We start from the raw sequence: 20,049 nt of genomic DNA, 5'->3' as shown, positions 1-20,049 counted from the left end.
AAGGTTTTGTAATGTTCATACTGTTTAATCAGCTTCTTGATATGCCACACCTGTCAGGTGGATGGATTATCTTGGAGAAATGCTCACTAACAGGGATGCAGACAAATTTGTTCCCAAAATTTGAGCGAAATAATCTTTTGGAACATTTCTGGGATCTTTTATTTCAACTCACGAAACATGGGACCAATGCTTTACATGTTGCCGTTTATATTTTTGTTCAGTGTAGGTCCATCTTTTTCACGGAGGTTATTACAGGGAGCACATCTATTGTAGGTTTCTGTTATGAAGGGAGAGGTGAGACATAGAGAGAATAGGAGATGACATAAATGGGGACTGGTGGAGATTAGTTTCATGGTGAGCTTTGTGAGTTTATTTTACTGGGGAAAAAAAGCCTCTGCACTCGATATGAATGGAGCTGTGATGTGTTTGTCTGCGTGGGGAGTGGAGTGGTACTTGTGTGACATTTCAGCATGGCCGACACTTGTGTGGGTGTTCATTTCTGACCTGAGCCAATCTCGGTGGGGGGCAGGTGTCACAAGTTGCTTGTTTTTTTAAAAACTTTAAACAAAACTATGAAAACAAAGAACATTAGGACATCAGCACAAATTAGGAGTCTGGTTCATACTCCTATGTATTGTTTAGCTTGCCAGATTATTATTTTAAGTGGCTGGTTTTCACGAAGTAGGAGCTAAAGTCAATGAAACATTTTGTGGCGTATGTAAGGAAGTCAATAAAACTACTTTTTTTTTGGAACATCTGTGGTATTCCTGTTACTTTCATTAAACAAGCAATTCACAACTTCTCAGATGACTTCTCTCCAGGACCAAACCAGTGTCTAAAAGTGAGGTTCTACGTTCTGAATATCTGAATATATTGTGTTCTGTGCCAGTAGCATACCACTCTGCATCCCACTGCTGGCTTGCCTGTGAAGCTAATCTTGGTTGGTCACAGTTGGTCACTGGATGGGAGACCAGATGCTGCTGGAAGTGGTGTTGGAGGGCCAGTAGGAGGCACTCTTTTTAAATGCCCAGGGTAGTGATTGTAGACATTGCCCTGTGTAGTGTGCCGTCTTTCAAATGGGCGTCTTGACTTTGTGGTCACTAAAGTACATTTTTTAATAGAGTTCTAATGTTGCTATCCCCACTATAACAAATAAATGCTTAAACATGTCATTTTGTTCTTGAAACATTGAAATACTGTAGAATTCCATTCATTCCTATGGAGGACTGCTCCTTCTGAGGAGTACCAGTATGGCGGCCGATGGCTTCAAAGTCTCTCATTGGCCATTACATAGCATCAGCAATCCAGGGTTTATACACATAATTGGGTGATTGATACCCTACCTACTAGCCAGCTCACCAACTGACAGAAGTGAAAGCACAGCACAAGCACAGCCTAGGAACCAGACAGAGAGGCTGTTTTGAGCGGCATTCACATCCACCATCTTTAAAAACAAATCTGATTTTGCTGGCGGCGCTTCAACGTACTTGACTTCACGCCACGGGTAACAGTTTACCGTGACAACCAAGGGCCCTTTGGCTCCTGTTATTTTGGGAAGACAAGACAACACAGCAATGAAGTGTGCTATTATATGTAGCATCCAGACAAAGAATTCCAATATGTTTCAGCTGTAAGCAGTCTGGAATAGTGGCAACCTCAATGAACATTAAAACCACTAAGAGGGGCTCAGTGCTGCAAACGCGCGGAGAATCCTTAAAAAGACAAGAGGGGATAAATAACATGCGTCCCAAAAGCGAAATGGCACCCTATTCCCTATATAGTACACTACTTTTGACCGGGGCCCATATGGTCGTAGCCAAAAAGTTGTGCACTACATAGTGCACAGGGTGCCATTTGGGACGTAAACATCTCCAGTATACAGGAGGGAGCTAAACCAAACATCTGCACCAAGGATGAGACATGTAAAACACTTTCCACTCCGTTGACCACATTGCAGAGGGCAAATATTGAACTTCCATAATAAACCCATTAAAAATGTTTTGGTGTACTATTTCACATATTTCAACATTTTAGTTAAACTACTGAGTTTTAGGGGCAGGCGTTACGGTTCATTCATACGAGGCAGATTATTTGAAAGCTTTCCAGTATGATAGCGTCTGATCTACACAGGGTTCTACGTCATCTGGGAGGCTGGAAACCTAAATCCGAGACTATTTTAATTAAAAATTGATGAAACGGGGGGAGTAAAATTGTCAGCGTTAAATATTCTGCAGTGCAGACTTCACTACCTTAGGGAACCATTACTTACATGTAGAGGCTAGATATTTCTCAAAACACATTGGATACATTTCAGAGTGGGACCTTGGACCTTCTTTTGGACATTTGAGAGGAAGGTGAGGAGATAGGATGTGAGGAATCACAGAAAACCAAAATGAGGTAGAGCCAGCCAGTGTCTCCTCCCCAACTTTACTGGCACTTCCTGTTCTGTCCACATGGGGGATGTAAAGAGAGATCCTCAACATAAGGTGGGGCTGTTGAAACAGGACTGAGTTCAGCAGGCCACAACTTTCAGGAACGTTTGCATAGAAATATGTTAATATGTCATGTGGAACAAACATGCCTCTGACATGTAGACTAAGGAACCATGTCGTCTCTATTCAGGACCTTCCTATCTGCAACACTCCACAGCGTTTACAACTGAACGCAGTGCACCCTAGGGGGATCTCCTAAAAAAACATCCTCTTGATTTCAATAAGGAATCACAGGAGTCATGATATAGGTACTTTTGTTTCTTTAATAGTCACAGCTAAGAACAGGATAAAAAAAAAAAAAAGATGAACGTTGTCTTGTTGAAAAGAAGAATAAAAGAATAATAAAAGATGTGACACAGACAGGCTACCATAGAATCAGTGCAAAAAGACTCCCCTGGGAAGAAAATAAAAAAATACTAAATAAAATAAAGGTAAAAACAAGAGTAAAGTGCATGTTCTTTGAGAAACAGCCCCCTCTTTTTAGTTGTAGAAATTACAACTGTTTAGAAACTATAAAAAGGGGGGGGGGGGGGTAAGCACCTACAGTAACAAACATCCAGAGTCAGCATTCACCTGAACACTAACAGATTACATAAGAGTCCAACACAGCTAGTCAGTGCACACACACATACTACAGACAAGGGCCCAAGGGGGACAGTCTGGACCATAATGCACATGTAGGGCCTAGGACACCACACACTCGCACGCATACACACACTCATAGACACCCTCGGCCTAGGGCCGAGTGCAGTGAGGTCACATGGTGTGGTAGAGAACAGTGGCAGTCCGTTTCTTGTCAGCAGCCTTGCGGAGCCGCCGCGGCGGGTGACTCTTCCCGCGGGGCTGCTGCTGCGCGGTTGTCATAGGGACGTCGGGAGCGCTCGCCGGGGACTGGGTGCGGGTGAGCCGGGGGGAGGGGTCTGTCTCTAGCTCCTCCTCCCCTTGAAGAACAAGACATGGAGGTGAGGAGAGACAGGGGGGATCACTCCCTGCTCTCTGGGAGCCCCTATCAGTCCTGTCTGAGTCCAGTGGGTACACCTCCCCTAGGGGGGCCCTGGACAACACCCGCTGCTTCTTGGAAACATCGTCTGGGCTGGGGTGATGGTGGGAGCGGGAGTGAGGGGTGGGCATCAATTGGGGTGCATAAGGGCTGGCGGTGGTGGCCCGTAGGTCCCAGTCATTCAGGTCGTTGGCTGACAGCTCCAGGCAATCAAGCTTGGCCAGCGAGGCAGAGCGCTTCATCAAGGAGGGGGGCGTGAGGCCCGCCTGGCGGATCCGCGCCTCGATCTCCATGGCCCTCTGCCACACGGGAGTCTCCCCGTGATGTTTCCCCTGACCAGGTCTCTCTCCAGCCCCCAGGCCCCCCGCATCATACAGGAAGGCCTGCAGCTCCCTTAGAGTCTCCTGGATCTTCTCCAGTTCCTCACTGCTGCGTGCCAGGGCGAGCCTTCCGTGGTGGGGCGGGGGAGGGGAGGGGCCATCCGTGTCTGAGTCAAGGGCCGTCACCCCCTCCAGCCACAGCAGTGCAGGGGGGGCCTGGGGCTGGACCCTAGAAGGTTCTAGGGAAGAGCACACTATGATTGGGATGGGCTTAGGGGTGTGGCGGGCATCTGGGTAGTGAGAGAAGGAAGGGGCAACGTCCATGTCTGAGATGACAAACCCTCCCTGCTCAGTCTCTCCTTTGGGCTCTGCAGACACAGTGAAAGCCTCGTTCAGAGGTCTTCCTTGCTCAGGAGCAGGGGTTGGCTTACGCTGCTTGGGGCAGTCTGTGGTAGGAGCGAGGAGGGGTGGGCAGTCCGTGCTTGGCGTATGGAGAGGGGAGCCCGTGGGGTGGAACTCTGCACTGGGGGAGTGGAGAGGGGAGCGTTGGGTAGACGTGTTGCTGAGAGTTAAGTCCAGCTCCTGCCTCAGCCTCTGCTCTAGCTGTTTGGTGGCCCTGCGCACCGAGCCGGCCGGCCAATCCGAGGGAGGCGTGGCGGGGGATTGTGGGTAGGAGGAGGGTGAGGTCAATGGGGTCTCCTCGTCCCGGTCGTCTGGGCGCAGCTGCTGTGGGCTGTGGGGGGCCGGCTGGGTGGAGGAGAGGGGCGCCGCCGCTGGCGGGTGGGATATGGACTCTATCTCTGTGACAATATGGCGGACTGACACGCCGTTGTCGTGATGGGGAGGTGACGAGGCTTTTTCTTGACTGGCTCGGTCGCTACCGTCCTCCGTATGGGGGGAACTCTGAGATGGAGACGGAACACAAAATGGTTTGGATGATAGCTAAGCACAGTTAGCTGTGTATTAATGCTGGGGGGCGTCACTAAACACTACCAAATTACATTTTATAGAAAGAAAGAGAATGATCACTATTACAAAGTCCGTCGACAACGGCCGTCTATGGGGTCTGGGGCCGTATGTATCAAGCGCCTCAGAGCACTGACCTAGGATCAGGTCCCCTGACAAGATAATCTTATTCATTGTGATCAAAAACTGATCCTAAATCAGCACTCCAAGTCTGAGACTTTTAACATGTAGGACCCCGATACTTCCAATAGGTGGCAGTATTGTACAAACCATCCCCAAAGACATATCATTGTGTTGCTCGATCACAATTCATTCGATTGACTGTCTCCATTGAGGATCTTGTTTTAAAATCACTCAGTAACTCTCAGCAGGGCTGTGGAGCTCTGAAGGCATTAGATAGATGGCAGGAATTCATCATTCAAATTTCAGTGTAAATAAAATAAAATGGCCGCCTCACCTTTCCCTGCTCCTCTTCCTCTGTGCTTGGCAGTGGTGGCAGTGCTCCAGCAGGGTTCTCGGGGGACAGCGGCTGCAGCTCCTGGCTGGGGCACTGCGACTGAGGCGTCCGCTGAGCCATCTGCTCGGAAAGAGTCCGGGTCTTTCCGTCTTGGGACAGGCCCAGGAATTTCTCGCGGGCGCTGAAGAAGTCGATGCTGTCCGTGCCGAGGTTGGAGGACGTGGTGACGCATGTGGCGTCGACGGGGTTAGCGAGGATAGTGTCTGTGTCGCCGCCGGGGTTGTTGTTGTCATCGTTGGCGTAGGGTCCTAAAGACCCAGGCGTTGTTGGGGTGAGAGGGCTCACGGCCATGGGGATCCCTGGGGACATCATACTGACACTGTCCCCCCTCTCGCTCAGCGGGTCTGACAGGGAGCATCCCAGGGTGTCCGAGTCGTCGCTGGACTCCAGGGTGTCCTGAGATACGACCTCGGAGCTGCTGTGGTCAGGCAGATCCAGGGTCAGCTCTACACTCTGGGATTTCTGTTTAGGCACAGGACTGGACAACTGTGTGCTCAAACCTAGATGGAGAGGTTTGGCCAGTGGCTGGGGGAAGGGAGAAGGAGGGAGGATATGCAGTGAGGGGGGAGGATGGGGGACGGCGGTGATTGGCACAGTCACAGCCACCCCCGCCAGAGCAGAGTTGTCCGTTCTCTCCTCGGGCACCACCGTGACCGCCCGTGGGCGGAAGGAGTCCTGGCGGGGTCCTCGCCCTCGAGAAAAGAGTCTCTCCCGGGAGACACACAGACCGTTGGAGGCTGGCGGGCCAGGGGAGTGGGAGAGTGAGCGGGTGAGTCGGACGGGCTCCGACTGTGTGTCTGAGATGTGGGAGCCCTTGGACTTGTTGTCGGGGTCATTGGCAGCACCAAGCGCCTGGAGCAGGAAGTGTTGCAGAGAGGGCGTAGGGCCATTGTTGTTGTTGTGTGGGTCCGAGAGGCCCAGGGTGTGGCTGGGAGGGCCCGTCTTACACAGCGGAGACTCGTGGCGCTCTGAGAGGTCGCTGTCCGAGTGGGAGCGCCACAACTTGTTATGCCTCTGTTTACTACGGAGAAAAGAGGAGGAAAGGTGTCTGTGAGAGCTGTGTGTGGGGGCCCAGAATGTGAGAGCTGTGTGTGTGTGTGTGTGTGTCTACCTGGCCAGCAGGATACCCTGGTACTCCTCCAGCTGCTTCATGAAGGAGGGGTTGGGCTTGGTGACGCCGCGGCGCTCCTTGACGTAGTCGAAGGCCCTCTCCAGGTCCCAGCCGTACTCCTTCATGGCGTAGGCGATCACCGTGGAGGCCGAGCGACTCACACCCATCTTACAGTGGACCAGGCACTTAGCCCCTGCTTTCCTAATAGGGGAACAGGGCACGGGTTAGAGGGAGTGAAGAGGACAAAGGCAGAGATGCAGAAGACAAACTGATTATGATATACAGTATTGTATCTTGTATTGATATAGTGTCTTATGGTTATGGTATAGAGCCTTCAAACGCAACTCTGGACCTCAAAGCCAGTTCCACAGCTTGTTGCCCTCTAATCAGGGACTGATTTAGACCTGGGACAACAGGTGGGTGCAATTAATTCAGGTAGAACAGAAAGCCAGCAGGCTCCGGACCTCGTAGGGTAAGAGTTGAATACCTCTGTTATAGATCATTCAGAACGTCATAAAAATAACAGTGCTAAAAACAAAAATACAAAAAAATTATACTTAACAAAAAAAGTTGTAAATTGAAAGAGAATCCCCTGAAACCTATTTAATAATAATACATTTTCTTTGACAGACGGCTTTCAAGACACTCAAGGACACCTAATGAAGTGCATCAAATCAGAGCTCTTACCTGGCCTTGGTGATGAACTTGTAGGTGTCATTCCAGTACTCCAGCAGGTTGGTGGCCTCCTCGTCGTACACGCGGATGTTGTGGTACTCAAAAACGCCTGGGAAGAAGTTGTCGATCTCCCGCGTCACATTGAGGATGTACCTCACACTGAAGGAGTGAAACGGAGAACGTCACTCGCTGGTACTTCGACTCCATATTGAAACTGTGCTGCAACTATCACAGCAACCAACAGTCTGACATGATGATAGAAAAGTCAGAATGGTCTCTTACCCGCTGGTCTGCAGCTCCTCCAAGTTTGAAGCGTTCCACTCAGAGCCCTGGATACAAAAACAGAATTAAACTCGACAGAATCTTACAGATATCAGCAGACAGATAAACAGGCAGAAAAAGGGACAAAAAGAGGAAGGCAACATAAAAGTAGTGCACTATATAGGGAATAGGGTGCCAGTCCTTGTCTAAAGTAGTGCACTATATTTTACCAGGTAAACATGGTCAAAGATCTCTGTGGGGCTGTCCATCTGACCCAGGATGACGATCATCTCGTTGTCAATAAACTCCTTGAACTCCCGAAGGTTGCACACCATCTGCATCTCCAGCTCTGTGCGAATCTGAAGAACCAGTAGAGAACCCGTTAGAACCAGTAGAGAACCCGTTAGAACCAGTAGAGAACCCGTAGAGAACCCATTAGAACTAGAGGTCGATCGATTAATCGGAATGGCTTGATTAATTAAGGCCGATTTCAAGTTTTCATAATAAATCCATTATTTTTTATTTTTTTTACACCTTTATTTAACTAGGCAAGTCAGTTAAAAACACATACTTATTTTCAATGACGGCCTAGGAACGGTGGGTTCTGTCATTCTGCCCCTGAACAAGGCAGTTAACCCACCGTTCCTTAACCTTGTCAGCTCGGGGATTCAATCTTGCAACCTTACAGTTAACTAGTCCAACGCTCTAACCACCTGCCTCTCATTGCACTCCATGAGGAGCCTGCCTGTTACGCGAATTCAGTAAGAAGCCAAGGTAAGTTGCTAACTAGCATTAAACTTACCTTATAAAAAACAATCAATCATAATCACTAGTTATAACTACACATGGTTGATGATATTACTAGTTTATCTAGCGTGTCCTGCGTTGCATATAATCGATGCGGTGCATATTCGTGAAAAAGGACTGTCGTTGCTCCAACGTGTACCTAACCATAAACATCAATGCCTTTCTTAACCTCTCTAGGGTAGGGGGCAGCATTCAGAATTTTGGATGAAACGCATGCCCAAATTCAACGGCCTGCAACCCGGGCCCAGAAGATATGATATGCATATAACTGGTGGATTTCGATAAGAGAACATTCTAACGTTTCCAAAACTGTTAAAATAGTGTCTGAGTATAACAGAACTGATTTAGCAGGTGAAAACCTGAGAAAAATCCATTCAGGAAGCAGTTTGTTTTGTTTTGTAGTTTTGCCATTACAGTATCCATTGACTTAGGACTCCATTTGCAGTTCCTATGCCTTCCACTAGATGTCAACAGTCTTTAGAAATATTCTTAGAAATGAGGGAGTAAGACCAATCTGAACGAGTGGACCCTAACGTGACGCAGAGTTTTTTCAGGCGCATGTGCATTTCTTGTTTACCTTTTATATTGATGACGTTATTGTCCGGTTGAAATATTATAGATCATTTAGGCTAAAAAACAACCTGAGGATTGAATATAAACATCGTTTGACATGTTTCTATGAACTTTACGGATACAATTTGGATTTTTTGTCTGATTGTTTTGACTGAGTTTGAGCCTGTGGATTACTGAAGAAAACGCGCTAACAAAACTGAGGTTTTTGGATATAAAGAGACTTCATCGAACAAAAGGAACATTTATTGAGTAAATTAATTATTAATTTTATCTCTGAGTTTTGTAACACTTCTGCTAGGCTGGTTACTGTTTGTAATAATTTGTCAACTGGGCTATGTTCCAGGCTAGGTATGTTCTGGGCTAGGTATGCTTTCGCCGAAAAGCATTTTATAAATATGACACTGTGGTTGGTTTAACAAGAAGTTAATCTTTAAACCTATGTAAAATAATTTAATTTGGCGCTCTGCAACCTCACTGGATGTTGGCCAGATGAAAGATGACATACCCTAGAGAGGTTAAAATCAATACACAAGTATATATTTTTAAACCTGCATATTCTTTCAACTAGGGAAATTGTGTCACTTCTCTTGCAACAGAGTCTGGGTATATGCAGCAGTTTGGGCCGCCTGGCTCGTTGCGAACTCTGTGAAGACTATTTCTTCCTAACAAAGACAGCCAACTTCGCCAAACGGGGGATGATTTAACAAAAGCGCATTAGCGGAAAAAAAAGCAATCGTTGCACGACTGTACCCAACCATAAACATCAATGCCTTTCTTAAAATCAATACACAGAAGTATATATTTTTAAACCTGCATAATTAGCTAAAAGAATTCAAGGTTAGCGGGCAATATTAACCAGGTGAAATTGTGTCACTTCTCTTGCGTTCATTGCACGCAGAGTCAGGATATATGCAACAGTTTGGGCCGCCTGGCTCGTTGCGAACTAATTTGCCAGAATTTTACACAAATATGACATAACATTGAAGGTTGTGCAATGTAACAGCAATATTTAGACTTATTGATGCCACCCGTTAGATAAAATACGGAACGGTTCCGTATTTCAGTGAAAGAATAAACGTTTTGTTTGAGATGATAGTTTACAGATTCAACCATATTAATGACCTAAGGCTCATATTTCTGTGTGTTATTATGTTATAATTAAGTCTATGATTTGACAGAGCAGTCTGACTGAGCGATGGTAGGCACCAGCAGGCTCGTAAGCATTCATTCAAACAGCACTTTTGTATGTTTGCCAGCAGCTCTTCACTGTGCTTCAAGCATTGAGCTGTTTGACTTCAAGCCTATCAACTCCCGAGATTAGGCTGGTGTAACCGATGTGAAATGGCTAGCTAGTTAGCGGGGTGCGCGCTAATAGCGTTTCAAACTTCAGACTTGGAGTGGTTATTCCCCTTGCTCTGCATGGGTAACGCTGCTTCGAGGGTGGCTGTTGTCGATGTGTTTCTGGTTCGAGCCCAGGTAGAGGCGAGGAGAGGGACGGAAGCTATACTGTTACACTGGCAATACTAACATCCAATAGTCAAAGGTATATGAAATAGAAATGGTATAGAGAGAAATATTCCTATAATAACTACAACCTAAAACTTCTTACCTGGGAATATTGAAGACTCATGTTAAAAGGAACCACCAGCTTTCATATATTCTCATGTTCTGAGCAAGGAACTTAAACGTTAGCTTTCTTACATGGCACATATTGCACTTTTACTTTCTTCTCCAACACTTTGTCTTTGCATTATTTAAACCAAATTGAACATGTTTCATTATTTATTTGAGGCTAAATTGATTTTATTGATGCATTATATTAAGTTAAAATAAGTGTTCATTCAGTATTGTTGTAATTGTCATTATTACAAATATATATATTATTATTTTTATTTATTATTAGTAGTATTATTATTATTATTTTTTTTAAATTTAAAATCGGCCGATTAATCAGTATCGGCTTTTTTTTTGGTCCTCCAACAATCGGTAACGGTGTTGAAAAATCATAATCGGTCGACCTCTAATTAGAACCAGTAGAGAACCCATTAGAACCAGTAGAGAACCCAGTTGAGAACCTATTAGAACCAGTAGAGAACCCATTCGAACCAGTAGAGAACCCATTAGAGAACCTGTTAGAACCAGTAATGGTGTGTGTGTGACAAGGTCTTCAACCCACTTCTTTGGAGGTGACATTCTCCAGGTCTTTCTGCATCATGATCTCTCTGAGGCGAGTCTTGATCAACCTCTCCGTGCGCTCCCTCTCAGTGGGCCTGTGGACACACAAAAAACACCCTCAGTACACCTCAAGACACAACCCTCAGTCTACCTTGGAGAGTTGTGGGGGACTCTCTTGCCCAGAAGAGCTTCACACAATACTAAATGTGACTAGTGAGGAATACACTAAAGCCACTAAGTGCCTCTGGTTTGACAAGAGCAAAGAGTCTCCACATCATACAAAACCACAGAACTCAGTTGAAGTCTAGGTTGTTCTTGTTATAATGACGAGTCCCTGCCCTCGCCTCTCTCTAACTGCATCTAGAGGACACATTTAGCCACTTGTGCAGCGCTAAGGGCAACATGCCCTGATTAGGTCCCTTGAGACCCTCTTCTGTCCACCCCCCCCCCCTCCTACCAAATCACCTCTCTTCACAATTCACATCGCAATGTAGGTGAGTAGCTATGCTCCCACAACAGTCAGCATGATTGTGCAGCAGCAGGAGTGTGTTGGGACTTGGTGTTGTTGTCCCAGTCTGATGAACCGTCATGCTTATTATTATGTCGCGTCCTTATTGGAACATCGGAAAGAGCCAGGGGCAGCTTGTTTATAGAAACAAAGACTTGATTGGCCTCTTGAGGAAAGGGTTTGGGGACTTGGGGAACTTGAAACATGTTGCATCTTCCAAGAGACCGAGCTACCGGGGTTAGGTTACTGGCTATGTCAGAGGTGCCTGACCTCTGACATAACACCTCACCCACGTGCCAATGAACACAAGGGTAGGGGTCGGTTTCATTTTAACTCAATTCAGGAAGTAAACTCGGAATCCATTGCCGTATCAGTTGAACACCTGAATTGAAATTGACCCCAACACACTACAGTTGTAAGCACTACAATGTATGCAATTGCACACGTTCAACCTACACACACACACACACACACACACACACATATTTGCGGGTGACAAATGTGTGTAAAATCCTCCACCTCAGAGTGAGCCCTCAATAGTGAATAAAATGAATGTGCAAAGAGCAAAGGCAAATATGATGTGCGTCTGTCAGACAGGTATCTCACCTTCGGCAGTGACCCCAACAAGGTTGACTAACACTCGCATTGTCTGCCTTCAAGTGTGTGTGTGTGCAAAGTACTCAAGCTTAACCAGGGTGTGTGTGCGCGCACACGTCTTTCCACTGTACCTGCATGGCTAGGCTTAAGGCTAACTGGGCCGTTGGATGTCAAAGCAGAGGTTTTGGTTTTGACCTCTTAAAATGTCTTCCAACATGTCGAGTGCTATTATTTCTACTCAATTACCCCCTCCATCCATCCTCTCCTTCGCTAAGACTGCCCTCGGCCACCTGCTTCCGTCCGTCTGCCCGCTCGTCTACCTATCTGTCTAGCAACTCTTTCCATGCATAACTAAAGCGGTCACGGAGGGCTATTTTCGACTGCTGGCATGCAAGCCGAGTTCTGGCGTTATAGACAGCCCCCCCCTAAACAAGCAGGCACACGTGACCGCGTCTGGGTGGGGAATTTCCCCCGCTAATACAGACCTCGCTGAGCTGCATCCTCCTGCTACAGCAGATTGATACCTCGGTCATGACGAGGTAACGCTCAGAGCTCTGTGCGTGTTTGACTCTGGTCTCTAAGGCAAAGGTCGCAGGGGGTCTTGAGAAGTCTACCTGAAGCTGGGTGTTGTGGCAACAAGGGAAGCAGATGACACTGCACTGGTAATTGGGCAATGTTGTTTTCTGTGGGAGAGAAGTCCATGTGACCTACCCAACACAAGACTTTCCCAGTTGCTTAATGTGGAAGTGTGTGTGTGTGTGTGTGTGTGTGAGAGAGAGAGAGAGACACTAGCTGGTGCACTCACACGTCGGTGAAGAGGACGGGCGAGTCGGCGCGGTGGGACTGGACATCCTGCATAACGTTCCACTCGTTGATGCAGACCTGGTCAGAGGAGACCTGGCTCTGATAGTAGCTGACCCAGGTCAGGAACAGGCTGCCGGGGTAGTAGTTGTGACAGCGGGCCACCTCGCACGCCTTGTGGAGCGACTGCAGGGCGGACCTGGGGGGGGCACAGGGGGAGGTGGAGAGGTAAGAAGAGGAGGAAGGAGAGAACAGGAGAAAGAAAGAGATGAATAACAGGATAAACCAACAGATAAAAGAGGGGACAAGTCAAAAAAGAGAGGGGGATGAGATGGCAGGAGAGAAAGGAGGAGCGCTCACCACATGGCCTGGACAGAGACCGGTTTGAAGACATGGACCCTGTTGACCGTGGACACACTGAAGCCCCTACAGAGACAAACAGACAGGTTGTGTGACAGTCCCACTGGGCAGAAGAACTACAGTAAATGTAGGGAGGAGGAAACAGGTGACGTATCGCTCTTCTTACCCGTCTCCATCCAAGTGGATCAGTGTGTCGCTCCACAGGGGTAGAACCAGCCCCATTGTGCATGAGCTGCAGGAGGAGACAGCTGTTAAAGAGGTTACACACACACACACACACCTCCAAAAGAGGTGGGTCTCTCTAACACACTCAATGCATGTGTTAGAGTGTTACTAACTACTAACCTGTCTGAGGAGCCAAAGTCCAGGCCCAGCACCACGCTCTCCTCTGTGTCCTGTCTCCCATTGGTGGACACCACCACCATGTAACGCGTGCACTGAGGCTGAGCGTACGCACTCTCCAGGCGCACAGCCTTATGGGAAGACGAGAGAGAGGGAGGGAGGGTGAATAATATCCTCTGGTCAATCCGTCTGCATTTGGAAGTATTCATCAGAATAGTCCTAGACTCATTTGTCTGCCATGTGAGTGAAACATCTTGAATTTGACATTTGCGACGAGACGTACCAGGCGGATGTTGTCTTCTGGCCGCAGCACGGTGAACATGGTCTGCAGGTGCTGCTGGAGGTCACCTGGGGAAGGAGAGAGAAACAGATCAGTACACACTGCACGCGATCTGCTCCTACTCATGACTCTTCTGTGTGAAGTTAGTCCACATTATGCAGACATACAAAAATGACAGTGTGTCTGATTAAACACTTATAGAAACTCCAAAATGTAGCTCGGATAAACATTTACATTCAAACGCAGCCGAAGTAACAGAAAATCTCCAACACCTGAGAGCGTTTTCCCACACTTAAGGGCCAAAAGGACATTTGTCAGTGAAAACAAGACAGACAGTGGGATGTACCAGCCCTAGATAAAATAATTGGTGAAAAACTACTAGAAAACCCAGCAGAGTAGAGTAGCCTTCCCACAAGTACACATACTTACAACAATTATCTCTGCCCTTGAGCACGAGGACACTGGTATGGAAAAACACACGCCTAAATAGCAACTCTATGGCAAAGCAACGTGCATTCAGTGGCCCACCGGTGTCATATTGTAACAGCTATGGGGTCAATTGAACTAGACAGCTTTGCTCTGCTCTGGTGACTTAAACAACAGAACTGGACATTGTTGGTTCCCTCAACACTGCAGAATGCCTGCTGCATTCCAATGATAAGCAGTACTATAGTTTGGCCTCATGTTGGGGCAGTGTCAGTTTCCCACGAGTCTGTGTTGAGAATTGAGGCGTGTTCACCAGGTCAACATTGTGGAACATTTCTATGTTGTAAAGAGCTGAACAGACAGGCTTCTCTGACATGTGAAGTAAAGTATCATGTTGTTTCTATTTGGGACATGTCCATCTGCAACGTTCCACAATGTTTGCCTAATGAACTCACCCCTGTCCTATGGCTGTCTGTTGGTTGATTTGTTGTTAGTCAGTCAGTGGGAGGGCATACCTGTGTGTTTGTTCCACTGCTGGCTGATGCGGGGCGCCGAGGAAGGGGAGGAGCCATTTCCCCGAGGCAGGAAGACAGCGGCGCCCTTCACCGTCAGGAAGCTCTCACTGATGCTGATTGGAGAGAAAACACAGGGTCACAGAGGGGCCAGAGACCGATGCTAACAGAACGGTCCCGGGCTAGAGGTTCAAACACACACAGCTTCATTCTTCATAAGCCAATCTGAAGAGCAACAGCAGCATGTGATCCAGGCGGCTACATCTCATAAACAGACAGAGCCACGTGCACTCCAACACAACATTCCCCTCTGGCCAGGCCAAATCCACCTAACAGCTGGAGGCTAGGGGGTAGAGCCAAGGGTCAGTTAGACTACCCCCCCCCCCACACACACACACACACACACACACACACAACTGGTTCAGACGGAGAAGAGCTCCCACTGTGGGAGTTCATGTACGGGATCACACCTCTCCGTGGTACCACATAATCAAATTAACTATAGTACCCAGCACACCATCACCACACTAGAACAAGTGGAGAAGTCACGTGATCTACAGGGGATACTAGCTGATGGATATGGTGTGTGTGCACGTACACGAGCGTGTAGCCTATATCTCCACAGCACAGAACATATACTCTACAGAATCTCACAGGGTGGCACACTGACCTTAGCGCGTCTCATTAGAGGGCGAGGAGACCTACTGAAGACTAAAAGTGGCAGGTGACTGATTCAGGCCTAGGCTACAAAAACAATGTGCCTCATTGACCCCCATGTGAAGTGTGTATTGAGCTGCTACTAGGGTAAACCTTCTGTAACAACCCTGCCCTGAGTTCTGCTCAATATCCACACCATCAAATCTAGCGTGGGTTGACTGGGCGGCACAGAGTCAGTACCGTCCGGCTGTGTCCTCCGGTCCTTCCTCAAACAGACGCGGGATGGGGAAATGAGCAATGATGAGCCGAATAGCAGAAGCGTGGGGGAGACGTGCAAAGAGACGCTGTGCAATCTGAGGAGTGAGGGGACACGCCTGGACCAGAATAAGAAAGAAAACAAACAAAGCGAGCGAGCGAAAACTCTCGGACGGGTTGAGTTAATTTCCCATCCTGACCCGCTCAACCCTGACCCAGCTGTTTCCTCCTACTTCACAATCCCCCTCTTTCTTCATACCCCTCACTTTCTTCATACCTCTCTCACTTCCTCTTTCTTCATACCGTGCTCTCTGTTTGACTCCACTTCTCTCCCCTGCTGTACAGCTGTGTCTAATCATGTCTGAACCATGGTGTGTAGCACACGCCCACCAGCAGACAGGACAGAGCCCCAGCAGACAGCAGGCAGACAGGACAGAGCCCCAGACGACAGACAGGACAGAGCCCCAGACAGACAGACAGGACAGAGCCCCAGACAGACAGACAGGACAGAGCCCCAGACAGACAGGACAGAGCCCCAGACAGACAGACAGGACAGAGCCCCAGACAGACAGACAGGACAGAGCCCCAGACAGACAGACAGGACAGAGCCCCAGACAGACAGACAGGACAGAGCCCCAGACAGACAGACAGGACAGAGCCCCAGACAGACAGACAGGACAGAGCCCCAGACAGACAGACAGGACAGAGCCCCAGACAGACAGACAGGACAGAGCCCCAGACAGACAGACAGGACAGAGCCCCAGACAGACAGACAGGACAGAGCCCCAAACAGACAGACAGGACAGAGCCCCAGACAGACAGACAGGACAGAGCCCCAGACAGACAGACAGGACAGAGCCCCAGACAGACAGACAGGACAGAGCCCCAGACAGACAGACAGGACAGAGCCCCAGACAGACAGACAGGACAGAGCCCCAGACAGACAGACAGGACAGAGCCCCAGACAGACAGACAGGACAGAGCCCCAGACAGACAGACAGGACAGAGCCCCAGACAGACAGACAGGACAGAGCCCCAGACAGACAGACAGGACAGAGCCCCAGACAGACAGACAGGACAGAGCCCCAGACAGACAGACAGGACAGAGCCCCAGACAGACAGACAGGACAGAGCCCCAGACAGACAGACAGGACAGAGCCCCAGACAGACAGACAGGACAGAGCCCCAGACAGACAGACAGGACAGAGCCCCAGACAGACAGACAGGACAGAGCCCCAGACAGACAGACAGGACAGAGCCCCAGACAGACAAACAGGACAGAGCCCCATACAGACAGCGACACATCATCAAGTGTAAAACACTGACCCCTTAGTGAAGAGCTTTGCACCTCCTGCCAGCGTAGGAATCCAAAACCAGGTAGTCAGACATACGTCACTGTCAAGTGGCTCTCTACTGTTGCTAAAAATATCTTGTTATTTTCTAAATGACTATAAATAACTAGACTGCCTTGATCAACCACTGTCCTTCACATTCAAATGAAGCACATTAAATCCCGTTCAGGTGTATCTTTACTGTGTAAGATAAACCCAACAGTCAGATCAGTAGACAAAGGGGGCATTTGTTGTCCACTAGCTAGAACACCTCGGTTCCATTGTGAAATATTACCCACACCTCAACAACTGATAAGTCTACCTGCTGATCATTTCCCCAATATAGTTTGAAATTCATACACAGTCCGTCAAATTATGGTAGAACTATTCTGACAACGCTAGTGTTCCGAATCACCACTATGTGTGCGTCCCAAATGACACCCTATTCCCTACACAGTGCACTACTTTTGACCAGAGCCCTATGGGTGCAGGCCCGAACAGTGGAAATATCGAGTGTGGCTGTATGATGGTAGAAAGAGAGCCACTCTAGACTAGAGCCACGTTGGCCCTGATTCAGGTCTATGGGCAGCAGGTCAGCAGCAGAGGGCATTGAGGCCGAGTCTGAGGCGACACGCAGGAATTTTGCCCTGGCTGACATTTTACTGTGCAGACATGTAAGGGAATACTCTCCTCTTCCCACAGGCAGACAGACGTGGGGACAAGAAGGGAGGGAGGGTCATCGTTTGGCATGCAGCACAGGGCAGTACTTGTTAGGGTACAGACACAATCATCACTATGTAAGGGGCCCTTCTCTGATAGCGTAGCACCCCACTCTCCTCCCACTCCCAAAAAGACGTGTGTGGGACTGACATGCCCCCTCCCCTCCCTGTAACTGCCCATATTAGTTCCACTCTTAACTAGGGGAGAGATAAATATAGGCCCAGGCTGCAGAGGCCTGGCCGGCGCTGCTGAAGGCTCTGTGTTCAGCCCAGAAAGATAGGGGCAGTGGTGGTGGGAGAGGGGGGGTGGATAGCAGGGCTGCATTCTAGCACTTCCTACGGTACAGATTAGGCAATGAGAGACCTGTGCATGCACACACACAGAGATGTGAATTAGCGAGCGGTTTAAATACAGAGCAAGAGTAGCCGAACGGACAAGGGGAGATAATTATGCCAGAGACCATGAGAGAGAGCGAGAGAGACCCTAAGAGAGAAAGGGAGAGAGAGAAAGAGTTACAGGCCAAGGCTAAAGATAAACTGACAACCTGTGAGTGTGTTTCTAGAGCTGGATTGAAATTGGAGTCTCGACTCAGAGTTTCCTTGTAAGTGCAGTCAGGCTCGGGACCAATTCCGGTAAGCAGACCTAGCTTCCTCAGAGCTGCATCACAAGGACAGAGGCATTCAGTTAAAGGCCTTAGGACTATTCTGAGAGGAGGAAAATTCCACATCAGTACTACCACCTACCTATCGAACTCCAATCCACTGGAATGAAGATGGGGCTCAATCAACACTGAGATGTAAGAAAGGAGCCTGTGTTCAAATCAAAACTATGTCTGCGTCCCAAATGGAACCCTATTCCCTTCACGGGGGTGTAAACGCTTAAACACAGGAATCTTTACGGTTAACCCAAAAAAATCCCAAAACTAAATTGACCACTTTTTAATATATTTTTTTAAGTGCATTAATCACAAAACTACCACTAACAGGTCTCGATCATTATCATAAAAGGGAAAAATTCAATACAAATCTAATGCAACAATTGGGGATGCACGAGCTTTCAGGTGAACATATTGGAATCGGCCGATATTATCCAAAAATGCCAACATCGGTGTCGGCACGATGTTTAGTTTAACGCCGATGTGAAAAACCGATGTCAACGCTGACATGCATACCAATATAACGGAGGTACATGACGTCATGACGCCACGTAAAACGCGAGATCCATTAACGCCAAGATAATGGAAATCATTGCCCTTGACAATCATCCATTCTCTGTCGTGGGTGATGTTGGCTTTCGCCGACCGGAGTTACACAGTAATAGAGTCACTGCTATTAGCTTCATGACATACATACTATGGAATGCCGTTTGGGTCTTTGCGTGTCAAAAATACAGTAGCACTGTCAAAGCTGTACAAAAAAAAATGCAAAAAAGCAAACACCGCCCACGAACGATGTGTTTACAATAACGCATTGGTAATAAAGCATCATTTGCTTGACCGCAACTTCTGGGGTAGCTAGCTAACTTTAGCTTGGTACCTAGCTAGCACCAATACAACCAGCCTGAAAACAATGACCAGTAGAAACTGCAGTCATTTTCATTATTCTTAGCAATGATTTAGGAATCCTTGTGAGTAAGTATTAGCTAGGTAGCCACAATAGTGGCATTTGCGGGTTGCCTTCAAAATAAAAGTATGTCATTGACAGTGATGCAAATGAATACAAAATGGTAGAATTATGCCACACTTTTATTTAAGGCTAGCTGCAAAGTCCACTATTTTGGCTAATCCTTATTGTGGCTAGCTTCACATAGATGGGTGTGACAACCATTAAATCAAATAAGAACCGTCTTATAAATTAGGGTTAATTTAGATGACACCTAGCTATATAGTTAGCTAGCTAGGTAACTATATAGCTACTGAAACAGATGCCGTTTTGCTATGTTTCTGGGGAAGAACATTGTTTGCATCCATGAGCTAGCTAGTTTTATTTTTTATGACCAGCACTGCAGTTTCGCAAGACAACTTTACCAGCATCATAGCATACGTATCGATGAATCGTTGTGACATATGAAATACAAGTGACAGTGTAATCAATGTGTAATAACTAGGTAAAAAATGAATGAACGTGTTAATTGTGACGTGATATTCAGGTCCTGATTGATCAACACGATTTGACACGTCAAAGTGTTATTTGACGTGCATCTTTGACATGCAAAGACCCAAACGGCGTTCCATAGAAATCCTGGTTGAGAATGAAACGACTGGACAACGAAACAGCACAGCAAGTAAGTGAAAGAAAAAGTTTTGATTATATTTCACTGGTAATGGGGACATATGTAAATGCCAACTAAATAAGTTTTTGGTC

At 47.6% G+C, this 20,049-nt stretch overlaps 1 protein-coding gene across 3 annotated transcripts in view; it reads right to left on the bottom strand.

The window, feature by feature from the left end:
• Positions 1–2,735: 2,735 nt before the first annotated feature.
• Positions 2,736–20,049, bottom strand: part of LOC110507539 (protein phosphatase Slingshot homolog 2) — a 37,104-nt gene continuing 19,790 nt past the window's right edge. For all 3 annotated transcript variants that reach the window (XM_036964967.1, XM_036964968.1, XM_036964966.1), the window contains 13 exons: positions 14,727–14,839; positions 13,789–13,853; positions 13,509–13,636; positions 13,330–13,395; positions 13,164–13,229; positions 12,808–13,002; positions 10,899–10,992; positions 7,573–7,701; positions 7,364–7,410; positions 7,094–7,240; positions 6,407–6,607; positions 5,236–6,316; positions 2,736–4,715 (listed from right to left, as the gene is read on the bottom strand). In XM_036964967.1, the coding sequence (XP_036820862.1) occupies positions 3,249–4,715; positions 5,236–6,316; positions 6,407–6,607; positions 7,094–7,240; positions 7,364–7,410; positions 7,573–7,701; positions 10,899–10,992; positions 12,808–13,002; positions 13,164–13,229; positions 13,330–13,395; positions 13,509–13,636; positions 13,789–13,853; positions 14,727–14,839 (3,799 nt within the window). In that variant the 3' untranslated portion in view covers positions 2,736–3,248. The remainder of the gene's footprint in view (positions 4,716–5,235; positions 6,317–6,406; positions 6,608–7,093; positions 7,241–7,363; positions 7,411–7,572; positions 7,702–10,898; positions 10,993–12,807; positions 13,003–13,163; positions 13,230–13,329; positions 13,396–13,508; positions 13,637–13,788; positions 13,854–14,726; positions 14,840–20,049) is intronic.

Source organism: Oncorhynchus mykiss, chromosome 27 (genome assembly GCF_013265735.2).
Source record: "Oncorhynchus mykiss isolate Arlee chromosome 27, USDA_OmykA_1.1, whole genome shotgun sequence".
NCBI classification, from domain to species: Eukaryota; Metazoa; Chordata; class Actinopteri; order Salmoniformes; family Salmonidae; genus Oncorhynchus; species Oncorhynchus mykiss.
Note: the sequence above shows the minus strand (reverse complement) of the source record. Positions and strands in the feature narration are given on the sequence as shown.